Genomic DNA, 17,891 nt, shown 5'->3' with positions numbered 1-17,891 from the left:
TGAAGTAACTTGCCCGTGTCACTACACGTGGGACATACAGAGCCAGAGTAGGATTTGAACCCCAGCAATCTGCTGCACAGTCTGCATTCCTTTTTTTTTTTTTTTTTTTTTTAAGATTTTATTTATTTGACACAGAGAGACAGGGAGAAATGGAACAGAAGCAGGGGGAGTGGGAAAGGGAGAAGCAGGCCCCCCGCCTAGCAGGGAGCCTGAAACAGGGCTCAATCCCAGGACCCTGGGACCACAACCGGAGCCAAAGGCAGATGCCCAATGACTGGGCCACCCAGGCACCCCCACAGTCTGCATTCCTCACTCGTACACTGTGCTGCCTCAGTGAGTTTGCCTTGAGGTTCAGTGGTCCTGGGTTACTAATTCCTTTTGGGTTCTGGACAAGGTGTGTGTACAGTCTTCTCCCAAGTACAATGTCTGTTGTGCAGCCTTTAATGCTGCCTGAGTGGCCCTGAAGACCAAGGAGCTCAGCCCAAGGCCTGGATCATTTCCCTGGAACAGGTTATAAAGGCACGAAACCATATGTGATCCTGAAGCTGGAGCAGGAAGAAGCGCCGTGGATTTGTGAGGCAGCATGCTCAGGCTGCCATTGTCAGGGTAAGTATCAGTCCAGCAAAAGAGGGACTACGGGAGGCTGGCACCTTTGGGATTCTGTGCAGTCCAGCTCTCAAAAGGCTTAGAGCTTTGCAAGCAGCTGGAGACATCCTCTGAGAACTTGAGCCTTCTTGATGACCCGTCCTCCTCCATGCAGCCCACCTCCTTGATCCAGGCATTCCTCCTCCTCCTCCTCCTCATCTCCCCTCTCCCTGTGTTCTTGCTCCATTGCCCTTTCTCTAGAGTCCTCGGTCTCTCTGAAGGTTTTCAGTTCACCTTCTCTTTCACATTCAGACATTCTTGAAGTAAGCTTCTGTCATTCTCCCACTCCTGCTGGTCCCTTCCTATTTCCTGTTCTCCCAGTTTCCAGGTAAAATGCCCCAGACCTGCCCTCCATACTCACATTCTCACTTCCCATCCTTTCCTTAATCCCTTAAATTATCCCTTAGTCCTTCAGTTTCCTTAAGTCCAAGAGGAGGAAGTATTAAATTTCAGGTAACCAAGGACTGTGAGGCGGTAAAGCATATGACTGAGCTTGGCCCATCTTAACCACTTTCATTTAACATTCAGAATAACTGCCCCACTCCCATCAGCTTATGTAAAATATCCCAACAATACCCACGGTACCCCAAGTGTTGGTAACCTACTCATAAGGATGCCTCTGATCTTGTACTTCTCCACAAGAGTCATGGGCTTAGCAAGAATAGTTAGTGCTGTCTGTTCCCACATCTGTTTATGCTACTTACACTTGGTGTTATAATCACATAATTGAATTAAATATTACATGATCCCCCAAATTTTCAAGTCATTTTCATGCTTTTTCCCAAGATGATGTCTTTGAAATCACTGCCATCTGCTGTTCATCCACCTTGGCTGTAGAAGTAGCAGCAATAGCACTAGAATTATCGGCCAGCACTAATGGTGTGCTCACTCTGTGCTAGATTTGTTCTCAGCCCTTTACATATATCATTTCATTCAACCCTTCCAACACCTATGAGATATCCAGCCTTTATTCCCCAGTTACAAATGAAACAATCACAGAAAAGTTAGGAAACTTATCTAAGAACATAGAGGAGGGTGTCTGGGTCGCTCAGTTGGTTAAGCAACTGCCTTCGGCTAAGGTCATGATCCTGGAGTCCCGGGATCGAGTCCCACAACGGGCTCCCTGCTCAGCAGGGAGTCTGCTTCTCCCGTTGACCTCTTTCCTCTCATTCTCTCTCTCTCTCTCTCAAGTAAATAAATAAAATCTTAAAAAAAAAAAAAAAAGAACATAGAGCAAAGTAAGGGACTAAAACAGATTTAAGCCCACATGATCAGCTTTTAGAACCAGTACTCTTTTTTTTTTTTAATTTTTTTTTTAGGATTTTATTTATTTATTTGACAGAGAGAGAACAGAAGCAGGCAGAGCAGCAGAGGGAGAGGGAGAAACAGGCTCCCTACCAAGCAGGGAGCCCGATGCAGGACTCAATCCCAGGACCCAAGGATCATGACCTGAGCCAAAGGCAATCACTTAAACAACTGAGCCACCCAGGCACCCTCAGAACCAGTACTCTTAACCATCACATTCTGGTGCCCTTTACAATGCATTTTACTTCATTAAACTATGCTCATCAACCTTCCTGAAACCATAGTAACCTGGCCATCAGCTGCCTTTCTTTTCCCTCTTTTAAGAGTCACACGTTGAAGAGCAAGGTGCTAGATGACATCTCAGTAACAGGACTGACAAACTACAGCCTATAGTTTGGCCACCTGATTTTGTGAATAAAGTTTTATTGGAACACAGCTGTGCCTTTACATTTATATACTGTCTGCGTTTCCCAAGTACAATGGGAGAGTTGAGTAATTTTGACTGAGACCATATGGCCCACAAAGCCTAAAATTTACTCTCTGGCCCTTTAAGAACATGTTTGCCAACTACTGCTCTACAATATCCCATCTTCAAAATTACTTCTTTATGTACTGTATGACATATTCCATTTCATTTGTGCTACTGTTGTGATTCTTCTCTACTTGTACAACACCCTTCCCTGCATTTAGTTATGGTTCATGCTTTCTGTTCATATACCATGCATTGTTTAAATTCTTAGGGTATTTCCCAAGTAATTTTATTCTAGATCATAATAATAGGATAAAGAAAGGTTTGCTGTATTTTCTCCAGAAAACATTTGTCAAGTCAATGTCCAGAGGAAAAGACAAGACATGATTTTGAACCAAGGTACATTCATCAGCAAGAAAACATTGCCCAAGGAAAGAAGCCATGAAAACAATAAGTTTGGGAAAATACCACCTCTGAGCACTAATCTTTCTCCTTTAATTCAAAATCCCAGTAACTGGGATCCCTGTGGAAAGAGTGCAAACCATAATTTAGATTTGATTGGTTTTAAGAGAAACTATTCAAAAAAGCAAGATGAGTGCTGTGGTTGTGGGAAATTGTTACAACATACAAACCATGATAGAAGACCTAATGGAGAAAAACTCTGGGAATGCAGTCATTGTGAGAAAGCTTTCAGCCACAACCCAGCACTTATGTATAAACCAGCAGAAACCAATTCTCTTGCATACAAACGTAAGAGGGTTCCACCTGCAGAGAAACCCCATGTCTGTAGCGAGTGTGGGAAAGCCTTCTGCTACAAGTCTGAGTTCATTAGGCATCAGAGAAGTCACACTGGGGAGAAACCATATGGATGCACTGACTGTGGGAAAGCCTTTTCACATAAGTCAACCCTCATTAAACATCAGCGAATTCACACTGGGGTAAGACCCTTTGAATGTTTTTTCTGTGGGAAAGCCTTCACTCAGAAGTCACACCGCAGAGAACATCAAAGAACACATACTGGAGAGAGACCCTTTGTGTGCAGTGAATGTGGGAAGTCATTTGGCGAGAAGTCATACCTCAATGTACATCGAAAAATACACACAGGAGAAAGACCATACCGTTGCAGAGAATGTGGGAAATCCTTCAGTCAAAAATCATGCCTCAATAAACACTGGAGAACTCATACAGGAGAAAAACCCTATGGATGCAGTGAATGTGGCAAAGCTTTTTATCAGAAGCCAAACCTCAGTAGACATCAGAAAATTCATGCCAGAAAGAATGCCTATAGGAATTAAAACCTGTTATTGTGAGAAAGCCTTAAGCAAGGTGTCCTATTTCATTATATGTGCAGGCATTCATTTTTAGGAGAAACCTCATGGATTTAATGAATCTGGACAAAATGTTTTACCATAAGGGAAGTCTTGTTCTAATTGTAGAAATTTTTATACAAAGATTATAGAAAATACTTTGTAAAACATAAACATGGTCACTCTGGCTTATGAAAGCTTAAAAGTATGTTAATGGAATGACAACAGCATACAGAATATATGTAAAGAGAATTGGTATATTATGGTATATTCTACAGTGAGCCACATAATAAGCATTATTTATATTTTGGAAATGTAAATGTGCATTTAATGTAAATTGTGAATATCAAGTGTATGTGTGTCATACAGTATGTAGAATGCTGTTCACCAACTTTTGCACTCTAAATATCATCCCTATCTTTTAGCGTCTTAACAATATAAAAAATTATAATAACATTTGTTAATGTTAAAAAGGCAAAGCTTAGGAATAGTTTCACAACCAACATTGGATGAACAAAACATTATAAACTTGATTACTCAATCCAGCCATTGTTTGACAAAAACTAGTATGGCCGTGGTATATCGTGCACCTCTTCTATTTTCTTAGTCTTGCTTAACATACCTTGCAGAAAATTAGTAGGAAAGACACTGTTTATATGAGTCTTATAATTCAGAAATGCTTCATGCAGAGACCAAAGGAGGAGATTTTTTTTCTGTTTTTTTTTCTTTTTGCAAATTAATTCAGCAACATCCACTTCTCTTCCCTCTCAGTTTCCCTGTGAATGTCCTAGGCACTAAAGCCCAAGTCATTTCATCATTCCAGTCTTTGAAAAAAGTCTACTTCCCTGAGCTGCTGTGTCATCCAAATAAAACAAATGTCCACATTTTTCAAGATTTGACTCCGTATAAGAATGCCTGATCCAGAATGAGAAAGGAAGCAATCACGTGGATATTGTGTTTATGAGATGAATCACTAAATTCTACACCTGAAACTGATATTACACTGTATGCTAACTAACTGGAATTTAAATAAAAACTTGGAAAAAAAAAAGAAGCATAATCCCAGATAAAGATGTGATTGTAAGAATGATAAAAGATACTTCTTAACCAATCTAGATCAACATGTTTTAATTTTTTATTTTTAGATCAACATGCTTTTATTTAAATAAATGTTTTTCTTGCAAAATGTAAGTTAGAAAAATTGCAGTAAGAAACTTGATAGAACAATTACCTTTGAAGAGTTTGGAAAAGTGATTAAAGATCTAGGATTGAAAAATGCTCCAGGCCCAGATGATTTCATAATTAGTTTCATCTAACTTTTTTTTTTAAAGATTTTATTCATTTATTTGACAGAGAGAGAGATCACAAGTAGGCAGAGAGGCAGGCAGAGAGAGAGAGGAGGAAGCAGGCTCCCTGCTGAGCAGAGAGCCCGATGCGGGACTCAATCCCAGGACTCTGAGATCATGACCTGAGCTGAAGGCAGCGGCTTTACCCACTGAGCCACCCAGGCTCCCTCATCTAACTTTTTTTGTAAGCTCCATGCCTAGCATGGAGCCCAAGACATGGAGCCCAAGAGGGGACTTGAATTCATGACTCTGAGTTTGAGACCTGAGCTGAGATCAAGAGTCAATGATTAACTGACTGAGCCATTGAGGTGCCCCTCATCTAACTTTTAAAGAGTAATAACAGTGTTACTTTAAATATCTCAGCCCTTAGACTATGATCCCCAATTTACTTTATGAAGTCAGAGTAAGTTTTAACTCCAAAACCAAATCATAGCAGTGGAAAAAAGAAAACCCCAAACCAGTCTTACCCATGAGCTTAGAAATAAAAAATTATAATTAAAATAATAGCAAATGGAATTCAGCAGTATACCTAAGAACAATGTATTATAATGACCAAGGAAGAATTGCTCCAAGAATGCAGAGTCAATGCAGTAATAGGAAATACATCAATAAAATCAATAGTATGAAAGAGAAGATGCCATCAATAGATGCTGGAAGATATTTAATTGGATTTTGCAAATATTTCCAATCTAATACAAGTTAAATTGTAGTATGTAATAACCACTTAAGAGTATCTTTACCGGGGCGCCTGGGTGGCTCAGTGGGTTAAGCCGCTGCCTTCGGCTCAGGTCATGATCCCAGGACCCTCAGCAGGGAGCCTGCTTCCTCCTCTCTCTCTGCCTGCCTTTCTGCCTGCTTGTGATCTCTCTCTGTTAAATAAATAAATAAAATCTTAAAAAAAAAAAGAGTATCTTTACCAAAACTCTATAGCATATATTATGTTAAAACCATCTTTTGAAGATTAAGAATTTAATAGTATTAGAGATAAGGGTGTTCACTGCTGTCTATTTTTACTAAATATTGTCTTAGAAGACAATGGAAAATAAGTAATTGGTATAAACAAAAAAAATGTAAAACTTTTTGCTGATATGATTTTATATCAATAAATGAGACTAGTAATTGTTTTGAGTTAAAAGATAATTTTCTGAGAAGACAGTATAGAAATTAAAAGTTCCTCTCCGTAAACATCTAATAACTTAAATGCACTACTTTTGGAATTACACTAAATATCTGTGCCTTTTTTAAAAAATCTTATGTGAAATGATCTTAAAGTCCTTATGGAAGAACATTTGTTCTAATAGTCTAAACAAGAAAAATATGAAAAAGAAAGTTGTATACCAGATGTCAGAATATAATGTGAAGTCACTTTAATAAAGTATTGGCAGAGGAACCTGTTCCTTTCAATGGAACAGCATAGAAAATCCTGAAATAGATGTTTATAAAGAATTCTGTTACAATTGGCTTTTAATCAGGAAGAAATTAAAGTTGGGCTAGCAGCCCCACCCATATAAAAAAAATCCAGGTGGATTTAAGATTTAAATTTTTTAAATTATTTATTTATTTGCCAGAGAGAGTGAGCACGGGCAGACAGAGTGGCAGGCAGAGGCATAGGGAGAAGCAGGCTCCCCGCCAAGCAAGGAGCCCGATGTGGGACTCGATCCTAGGATGTGGGGATCATGACCTGAGCCAAAGGCAGCTGCCCAACCAACTGAGCACCCAGGCGTCCCTAAGATTTAAAATTTTAAAATAATACAGTTCTTAAAGGAAAATGAAAGACTACATGTACAATCTAGAAGTTAGATTAACTTTATCAACACAGGATAAAAACTATTAAATACTATGGTGCTGGGGTGCTTCAGTCCATTAAGACTCTGACTTTTTATCTCAGCTCATGAGTTCAAGCCCTACATTGGGCTCCATGCTGGACATGGAGTCTACTTAAATAAAAATTTAAAAATAGGATGCAGTGCCTGGGTGGCTCAGTGGGTTAAGGCGCTGCCTTCGGCTCAGGTCATGATCTCAGGGTCCTGGGATCAAGCCCCACATGGGGCTCTCTCCTTGGCGGGGAGCCTGCTTCCACCTCTCTCTCTGCCTGCCTCTGCCTGCTTGTGATCTCTCTCTCTCTCTGTCAAATAAATAAATAAATCTTTTTAAAAAAATTTAAAAATAGGAAAAACTTGACTATGTAAAACTATGATCTTTTGTATGGCAAAAGATGCCATCAACAAACTCAATACATTATAATTTGGGGTGAAATATTTGCAAAGCCATTCAGTGGAGAAGTGCTTTTCAAATTGACAGGAAGGAGATAACTCAATGGCAAAACATGGTAGAGAATATGAATAGAAGGTTGTAAAAAGCAAATCCAAGTAGCCGGTGGGACTATCAAAAAATGTGTCGCCTTGGTAGTTGTTGGGGAATACAGATTAAAGTCATAATGAGATAACTATGCAACCAAACTGACAGAAAATAGCAGGAATGTCCCCAGCAAAGGTTGTTCTTATACCCTGCTGGTGGACACACAGATTCAGCTCTCTCAAAAAACAATCTGGCAACATCTTTTATAACTTAAAATACTTATGCCACTTTGGGGAATCTTCTCTTAGAAGTAAAACCCCAGGGGTGCCTGGGTGGCTCAGTGGGTTAAAGCCTCTGCCTTCGGCTCAGGTCATGATCCCAGAGTCCTGGGATTGAGCCTCGCATCGGGCTCTCTGCTCCTTGGGGAGCCTGCTTCCTCCTGTCTCTCTCTCTGCCTACCTGTGATCTCTGTCTGTTAAATAAATAAATAAAATCTTAAAAAAAAAAAAAAGAAGAAGAAGAAGAAGCAAAACCCCAATACATAAAGGACAGATGAATATGTGTATTATAAAATTTTTCCTACTGGCAATAAAGCACTAGAATCAAAATAAATGTCCATCAGTAGGGAAACTGGAAGAGGGGAGAAACTAGTATATCCATTCCATAGATTCTTGTTTATATAGCCATTAAGGTGGAAAAATTAAGCCATGCTAGTGGACTTGAATAATATTCCACAGTGTTTCCTTAAACAAAAAAAGAAGTACAAGTAAGTACATAAAATAGCCTGTTTCTGTAAATCAGTGACAGAACTCCTCTAGCTGTCTGAGTGAAAAAACATGTATCCATATACGCTTGTTTATGATTTTTCTATGCATGATGAAAAGTATAGAAGAGTATATATTAGGTTAGAGGGAGGTGGGTGATGCAGGTTGGTAATGAGGGAGTCAGAGAGGGAAAATGAAAGCGAAATAGAAAAAGAAATATATATATATAAGTATGATATATCAAATGTATGATTAAGTAAAATTATTTGAGTGGGGAACTAGAACTCTGCTAATTTGTTCGTGGTATATTGTTAAGTGAAAAGGGCAAATTGCAGAATAATGTATCTGAATCTATTTTTTTTAAAAAAGTAAAACTCCTGTATGTGTATATATATGCATGTATGTTTCTATGAACAAAGAAAAGTATGGATGGATTTACAGCAAGGTCTTAATTAACATTGGTTATCTTGGTGGGGGGAAGGGAAAAATAAGCAGTTGTTTATTTACCTTTGTATTGTTTTACTTGTTAAAACATATATTACTTTTGTAAGTGAAAAACAAAATAAAGGGGGGAAATGTTTCAAAATGCAGGAAGCATTGCAAGTGTTTCTGTTTTTCCGACAAGGTCATGGCACCATGACCTGGTCTACTGTCATTCCTCCAGCTCAGTCCTTGGGCTGTCACCAAAGTATAAATAAATGTCTCTGTGTTTCTGAAGAGCAAAAGTAAATACTTTGAGAAACTCTCAAGTATAGAGAGGTTTTTTATTTTTATTTTGAAATAAAATTTGATTTAAAAAGTTGCAAAAACAGTTCTTATATAGTCTTCATCCAGTTTCTCCTAATGTTAATGTCTTATATAACCTTTGTATAATTATCAAAACCAGGAAATTAACATCAGAACAAACTAGTAATTACTGTAGTCCTTGCCACTGATTCCAGATCCTGTGGTGGATTTACTTGTTATTTCTCTTTAGTCTCCAATTTGTGACAGTTCCTCAGTCTTTTCTTGTCTTTCATGACTTAGTTTTTTTTTTTTTTTTAAAGAATACTGGCCAGTTATTTTGTAGAATATTCCTCAATTTGGGTTTGATTCAGTATTTTCTCTGACTACATTAAGGTTATGCATTAATACTACAGAAGTAATATATCCTCAGAGATAATACCAGATGATACACAATGTTGATGTATCCTGTTCGTGATGTCACCACTGATCACATGGTTAAGATGCTTTGATTTCTCCACTCTAAAGGTACTATTTCTTCCTTTGTAGTTAATATATCTCTTGGGGAAGATAATTTTTAAAGCGTTCTTTAAAAATACGTTCGAGCAGGTCCTAGCTCCAGATATTCTCTTTGATTAGCTCTGGCTAAGGGTTCAAACATCCCTAGTAATTCTCATAGGCAGACAAGAGCGGACTTTGGACGTGCATCACATACGTAATTGTTAGCTCTGAAACAAAGCATCATCCTCACAGAAGAGATAGTAATGAGAAACACTAAGCTATGACATTTATGAATACTGGTCTCTGGTAACCTAGGTGTGTTAGTTATCTAGTGCTACCTAACAAATGATCAGAGACTTAGTAGCTTAAAGCAACACACATTTATTATCTTAGAGTTTCTCTGTCAGGAGTCCAGATATGGCTTAGCTAGGTCCTCTGATTTAGGGTCTTACAAGGCTGTAGTCAGATATTGGCCAGAACTATGGTCTATCTGATCCTCAACTAGGGAAAGATCTGTTTGCAAGATCACATGGTTAGACTAAAGGCCTCAATCACTTGCTGGCTTTGGGCCAGAGGCCACCCCCGGTTCCTTGCCATAGGGGCGTCTCTGAAGTCCAGCTCTCCAGAGAGGGTAGAGGGGCTGGATACAGAGTTGTTCATTGATCACACCTATTGAGGAAGCCTCCATAAAAATCGCAACAGGACAGGGTTTGGAGAGTTTCCAGATTGATGACATTCACATACTAGGAGGGTGACACACCCCAGCTCCACAGGATAGAGAAGCTCCTGCACTCGGGATCTTCCTAGACCTAGTCCTGTGAACCTTCCCATCTGGATGTTCATCTATGTCCTTTATCTTATCTTTTTATAAGAAACTGGTAAACAGCAAGTAAACTGTTTTTCCTGAGTTCTGTAAGCTGCTCTAACAAATTAATCAAATCTTAGAGGAGGGCACCTTGGGAACTTCTACATTATAGCTGATGGGTCAGAACCATAAGTAACAACCTAGATTTGTGATTTCTATCTGAAGTATATGTGGGGGTTGGGGTGGTGAGGGGACAGTCATGTGAGACTGACCCTTATGAGACCTGGTGCTATCTCCAGGTAGACAGTGTCATAACTGAGTTAAATTGTAGGCCCCCAGGTGCTGTCACAGAATTGCATGGAGTGGGGAAACCTCCATACATTTGGTGTCATAAGTTTTACAAGTGTGGTAGTAGTGTGAGAGTAAAGGAGAAACAGGAGAACGGACATTTTCCCAACACACCTTGTAAACAGCAAAGAGCCTCTTGTATTCTAAAAAAGAAACCTAAAATTTTAGTGTACATGAGAAGTGTTGGAGAATCATTTCCCTTACATTCTCACCTTCTGGTTGATTCTACTTTAAAAACTAGTTTGAAGCTAATTAAAGTAAAAACAAGCCAGTGGAGTGGGGGGTGGGGAAATTGGCCTGATAATACGGGATGCCACAGACTCCTAGTTAAAATAGTAATATGACCCAATATAAATTAAAACAGAAGCTTCCAAGGATTAAAATGTATTCTATAAACTGTAATTTATAGAGGGGTGATTATCTCTGCTACTTCTCCATTTGACAGCCCAATTTTGCCTGCCTTAAACCTAGAAGAAAATAAATAAATACATAAATATATAAATAAAACATAAGTATATAAAGTGAATGAATGATGCCTCCTAGTGAATTTACTACAACTTTAATGCTGTGGTCCCATCCATAATACCAATATCTGGTATTATTAAAACCACTGATTCTATTTATTCAACAAATGGTAAATATTTTGCTCTTACAGATTTGGCTAACATGTTCTGTTTAATGCCTATTTCCACAGCCTCTCACTTGCAGTTTGTCTTTGCCTCCATAGGGACATTATATGTCTTTTCCAGGCTACCCAGGGCGTACCTCAGCAGCTTTGTCATCACAAACCTTGCAAACAAAATAACTGTACCTGCTTTTCTCCAGGAGTACAAAGTATGGAACTACATTAATGACATACTCCGGCAAAGAGACTCACTCGACACACTCATTACAGGCATACAAGTCCGACATGTTTTAGTCCTTTGGAGGGTCTGTAGTCTTCATTTGTAAATTTTACTTTATCTAAACGATTTTGCCGTGGGTAAATCAGCCCTCCTTAAATGGGTCTCTATTCAAAAATGGCTTAAAATCTCCAAGTTAAAGTCAACAGACACTCTTATTAGTGCCCTCAGAGATTTCTTCACCATAGAGGCCTTGGTAACTTCTTCTCATGCCTCTTGGAGTCTGAGGACCCCTTAAAATGGCCATAAGTTATCCAAGGACTTCTGATGCAAGAAACTGCTTATCTTGGCCTCATGCTTCACGCCATTAAGACAACCAGGAACTGGTTGCATATTGGGCTCTCCTAGAAAGAAAAGAATTCACAGACCCTGATGTTGTGACCCTCCACACCCAGCTTCTCATTATGCTTTGGGTAATGGAAACTGCCTCACAAGCTCGACACAGCTCCTGAGACCTCCTTAAGACAGGATGGAGCCAAATCTGGACTAACATATGCCTCCTGCAGGAGAGCTGGACTCCTCTCTCCTCAGTCCCTTGCTAGATGCCATAATGCTGAAGAAGGTCTCCCCCCATTACCTCACACCTAGGAGCTCTTGGGATCAACTGAATAGTAATGAGGGTTTGTAGACTATACAGATAACACTGCTAACCATCTTGTGTGATAAAACTCAGTGTCATGTTGCTGTTTCCCAACCCTTAGCCAGGATTTTCTTTATAAATGATAGGACCCAAGGGACAATACATTTGGGCAAACTCCAGGCAGTCATCTTAGCACTGGGTGTCCCAGCCAACAAATGGCTCCATCTTCACATTCATTACAGACTACTGGTCCACTGCTTGAAAAGTATTCCCTTCGGGGTTAAAAAGTCTGTTACCTCACAGACGCAAGATATAAATCAGTATTACACATGGCTCTACAATATACTAAGACCACAATGTAAGGCCTTGTCAGGACACACCTTATTTCTTTCAGAGTTCTAGCCATTACTGATAGTAACCAAGGCATGCAATTCACTTCTGAGACTGCATAATACTGGGCACTTGAAAGAGGCATCCAACAGAACTTTCATGTTCCAAATAGGTCCCAGATAGTTTAACTGAGACATAATGGTGTCCTCAACTCTTTTTCTAATGCCAGTCTGACAAACAGGCCCCCAAATGGGCCGCTCTCTTGCCCTGGGACTTAATCTCTTAATTCAAGGTTCCTTGGCTAATTTATACCTCATACCAACTCTAAAAACTTTCTCTCATTACCGTTTCTTGTATTTAAAAGGGAAATGTGGGGGCGCCTGGGTGGCTCAATGGGTTAAAGCCTCTGCCTTCAGCTGGGGTCATGATACTAGGGTCCTGGGATAGAGCCCCGAATTGGGCTCTCTGCTCAACAGGGAGCCTGCTTCCTCCTCTCTCTCTCCCTGCCTCTCTGCCTACTTGTGATATCTGTTTGTCAAATAAATAAATAAAATCTTAAAAAAAAGAAAAGGAAATGTGGGACATCTGGGTGACTCAGTCAGTCTTGATTTCGGCTCGGGGCATGATCTCAGGGTTGTGAGATCGAGCCCTGCGTTGGGCTTTGCACTGGGTATGGAGTCTGCTTAAGATTCTCTCTCTCCCTCTCCCTTTGCCCTCCCCCACCACGTCTCAAAAAAATTAAGAAATTAAAAATAAAAGGGAAATGTGTCTTATCTCCATGTATATAAAGACTCATTATACATGCGGTCCTTTAATAATGTCTCTCCCTGTTTTTGTTTTTAAAGATTTATTTGAGAGAGAGAAAGAGCACAAGCAGGGGAAGGGGTAAAGGGAGAAAGAGAACCAGACTCCCTGCTGAGTGCAGAGCCTAATGTGGGGCTCTGTCCCAAGACCCTGGGATCATGACCCAAGCCGAAGGCAGGCACTTAACCAACTGAGCCACCCAGGCACCCCTGTCCCCATCTTTATACATTTTTTTGTTGCCATAAGCACTGGAGGCCAGATTGAGGGCACAAATCCTCCTGAGATCCATTAACCATAGATTGTTTCATGGGCCAGGTAGCTGGCAATCTGACATGGGGCCCATTTGAGCTAAATTTCTGTCATAAAACAAAAAACCTGTGAAGTGCAGCTGCACAGCATCCTGTTGTCTTATCACTGTTGGTCTGGGTGATTTCACTGGTTTACAGTTCAGAGGCCCCAACCCTCCAAAAAAGTCACGCTTTCAATAAAACATGGCAAATGCTAAGATTCTTATCAATTCAAGCAGGTACCCACTTAGAAATGTCACCTCAGGGGTGCCTGGGTGGTTCAGTGGGTTAAAGCCTCTGCCTTCCGCTCAGGTCGTGATCCCAGGGTCCTGAGATTTGAGCCCAGCATCGGGCTCTCTGCTCGGCAGGGAGTCTGCTTCCCCCTCTCTCTTTGCTTGCCTCTTTGCCTACTTGTAATCTCCATCTGTCAAATAAATAAATAAAATCTTTAGGAAAAAAAAAAAAAAGAAAGAAAGAAATGTCACCTCAGTCCCATATCCCAGATGAGATCACTTTGTTCCAGGAGCTTTCTGTGGAAGATGACATCACCTTATATGACATCACGCCACCCCAAGACCGAGATGTTTTTGCCCCTTCACTGCAGACAGTTATGCCCAGAACACCAAAACCTTCACTCCAGTGACACCTAGTGACACCTATGGACTGCCTCTCCTAAGGCAACATACTAAGGACATTTATTGCTTCTCCTGCTTGATATTAGCAATCCATTACATATCCCGAGCTCATTGTGTTTAGCTCATTATCTTCATATACTCTTTGCTCCCTGCCAAAATTTATACCTCTGGAGTCCCATGTATAAAGGGAAATCTGGTTGAAGTCACTACGATTTGTATCATTCTAAAAATTAATGGAGATCATTGCTTCCCCAGGAGGCATCCATCTCATAGTAGTCAACTCCTTGATTCCCAGATGAGAGGACCACTCACTCCCCAGGGCTTTCTCCTGCTATCCCACCTCCAACTTTTATCTCTGCATCTGCATCTCTAACCATAACTATTTGGTTACATACAAATACCACTAATTGTCTCATATACTTTGCTAAATTATCAGTTCATATCCTCCAACAACATGATTGCTGGGCCTGAAACCTTGAACCACAAAATACACTGAGATACCATTGTCAAAAAATACCTGTACATATATACTTGACTAGGTATATATATTTTGTTTCTATGATTTTGAATAGCTTGGATAGTTCATATGAATGGAATATGGTATTTGTTCTTTTGCAACTGGCCTATTTAACATAATGTCTTTTGGGTTCATCCATATTGTAGCATGTGACAGGATGTCCTCTTTCTTAAGGATGCATAAAATTCCATTGTATGTAGATATTGCATTTTAATTATCCATTCATCTATCAGTGGACCCTTGAGTTCTTTTAATTCATTGAGCATCCTTATGATGGTAATTCTGTATTCTTGGGCAACTCATATCTTTATTTAGGTTCGGCTTTTTGAAGATTTAATTGGTTCCTAAATGTGTCATAGTTGCCTGCCTTATTTTTGTTGTGGAGATTCAGCATCTGAAGAAGCAGTCAGCTGTTTCAGACTCTGTGGTCTCCTCTACTACAGGCAAGACTTTTTCCACATAGCCTGGATAGAGATTCTGGAGACCTCTCAAGCCTTCTCTGGGCATGCATCCTTCCAGGGCTTGTGTGTGTAAACTACTTGAAAAGGTTTACTGGTTTCTACTCAGGCGTTCCCCCTTGTGTCTGTCTATGATATTGCAGCTTACCCGTGGGGCTGTTACTAAATCATGGTCTGGGGCTCCTCCTAGTGTTTATTAGTGGTACTGTAGACTCTAGCACACACTTCAGTTCAGGTCTTTATTCTCAGAAATCCCCTCAGAACCTGTCACTACATTCCTGTCAGTACTTGGATACAAGCAAGACGGACACTGGTCTCCTTGTGTAGCCCCCCCTAAAAGTCACTTAGAGACTAACATTCTACTCCTTTCCATCCCCAGAGAGAAGATGGGAGTTGGGGGTTTCCAACTAAATGTGGCTTGGTTTGGGGGCAGGTGGGTATGCTCTGATAAAAAACAGGGAATATCACGAAATTCCTACCAGGCTTCTGCCTCCTTGGCCTTGTGCTTGCCTGGGGTGTAAGGACCTCTTGACTGGTTTCTGGATTTCACAGTTATTTTGCTGATTTGTTGTTAAATCTGTGTCTTCCTATTCCTATTCCTATTTAGATATATAAACTCCAGAATTTGCCACAGAATTATCTTTTGTTGCATTTCAAGAATCCCTCTCTATCCAAAATCTACTTGTGTTCTCAGTTTGGATAGCACAGAATACTAAGTTAACCAAATCAATAGGACTTCTGTTTTTTAGCAAGTGACTATCTAGAGCAAGAATTGACAATTTTTTTTCTGTAATGGGGCAGATAGCAAATATTATAGGCTTTGCAAACCATTTTGTCTATTACAGGTACTCAATTATGTTATAGTGTGAAAGCAGCCAGACAATGTATGAATTTGTGTGATTCTGTTTTAACGACTTTATGAAACACTGAAGTTGGAATATCATATAATTTCATGTTACTTTTTTTATTTCAACCACTTTAAAATGTAAAAACCATGCTTAGCTTGCATGCCATACAAAAACAGGTAGTGATCTAAATTAGCTTGCTCTCTCCTGATTTTCAGTGTGATAGTAAGGTTTTGTTTAAAGTATTTGATTTCTGGGACGCCTGAATGTCTATCGGTTAAGCGTCTACCTTCAGTTTAGGTCCTTGCTCAGTGGAGGGCCTGCTTCTGCCCCTCCTGCCTGCTTATGTGTACCCGGCACTCTAACAAATAAGTAAAATATTTAAAGAACAAAAAATGAAGTATTTGATTTCTGACTTCAGGTAATGGGTTCAGATTGTGAATACTGGTTTTATTTTAATAGACTGAAGAATAAATTTGTGCTTTTAGTTCTATGATAATAAATTATATTTTGTGATTGTTATTTTGACATCAGGAATATGAAAGATTCATAAAAACTGATGGTGAGCTTGTTATCTCATTTAATTTGGAAGTTCCTTAAATATTTGATAAATTTTGGCCATAACACTTGGTTTGGTGTTCTAAGTGCACCTATTTGACTACATTAAAACTTCTTCCTCCCTGCACTTATCATTTTACTCTATTAAGGGTTTGTACCTCCTAATTCTGACAAATTACATTTTTCTACAAATATTGTATTCTTTGTTTAGATTTCCAATTAGTAAATATGCTAATCTCCCAACCATGTCCATATTTCATGTATTCATCTTCTATTTTTCTTCCTCAAAATTACCAGTTTGTATCTATATTTTTTCTGTCAAAGAAGTAATTTTATTTTCCTTGAATTGTTTTTATTTTTCCTAACACCTTTAATATATTTGAATGTAGTTTACTGTTATTCTTTTTGCTTTTTGTCTTGTACATTCAGTTCATTTATTAATAATCTTTTGGTGTTTGATTACCAGCATCCCTAAAACCAGAAAATAGGTTCTTAACTAATAAAGAACCAACTGAAGGTTACTGGAGGTGAAGTGGGTAGGGGATGGATTAAATGGATGATGAGAACATGATTGTTGAGAACACTTGATGCGTTGAGCACTGGGTGTTTTATGTCAGTGATGAATCACTAAATTCTATACTAGAAACTAATATTACACTGTATTTAAACTAAATGTAATTCAAATTAAAACTTGAAAGAAAAAAAAAAAAAACACCGGCATGCCCATTGGGCTATACTTTATCTGAATACAGACTGAGTTGCTCTCCGGTTTTTCTACATAATGTGTTCATTTTCATTCATTTAAGTATAACTCAGGGATTTATTTCCTTCTGATTCATGTTATTTGGAAGGGTATTATCAATATTCAGATATTGGTGGCGATCACATTTTAGTTTTATTTCCCATTTTGAAAAAGAATGTGACCCACATGTCCTTGGGTGGAAAGTTATTGAGTAAATATTTCATATCTCCCTACTGTTTTGACAAATGAATTTTGTTATTCTCAATATGTAAATAGGTTTTTGGACAGGCATAAAATTATTGCACAGCATGAAATACGGGTGTAAATGTAGACTCAATTCAACCGTTCTTTTTCTTTCTCAACTTTTATATCCTAGGATTTTTTCTTCCTTTTTAAAACTTCATGCTGAATAAGGAATAAATGTGGGTGAGAAGCTTTTCTACAAATATTTACACCTATTGGTCGTTTGATGTCAATTAAGGTGTATAACATGGTTAAAATCCTTTCTACAAATAATAATAATGGTGGAGGTACTGATACTAGTATTACATAACCTCTTCTAGATAGTTACTACATGTTAGGAACAAGCCCCCCTTTTTTCCCTTTGAGACAAAGAATGAGCTCAAGCAGGGGAGAGGACGAGAATTCCAAGCAGGCTTCTCAACATGCATGGGGCCTGACACGGGGCTTGATCTCATGACTCTGAGATGATGACCTGAGCC

The 17,891-nt window shown here is 39.2% G+C and overlaps 1 protein-coding gene across 1 annotated transcript in view; it reads left to right on the top strand.

The window, feature by feature from the left end:
* The window catches only part of ZNF568 (zinc finger protein 568), a 132,428-nt gene that overhangs the window by 16,631 nt on the left and 97,906 nt on the right, over nucleotides 1-17,891 (top strand). The window contains exons 6-7 of the mRNA XM_059151458.1: nucleotides 511-606; nucleotides 2,762-5,255. Coding sequence (XP_059007441.1) covers nucleotides 511-606; nucleotides 2,762-3,714 — 1,049 coding nt within the window. The 3' untranslated portion in view covers nucleotides 3,715-5,255. Of the gene's footprint in view, nucleotides 1-510; nucleotides 607-2,761 lie in introns of the transcript that reaches the window.

The sequence above is a fragment of the Mustela lutreola genome, chromosome 16 (genome assembly GCF_030435805.1).
Source record: "Mustela lutreola isolate mMusLut2 chromosome 16, mMusLut2.pri, whole genome shotgun sequence".
Lineage (NCBI taxonomy): Eukaryota > Metazoa > Chordata > Mammalia > Carnivora > Mustelidae > Mustela > Mustela lutreola.
The sequence above is the reverse complement of the archived record's forward strand: the minus strand, read 5'-3'. Positions and strand labels throughout refer to the sequence as shown.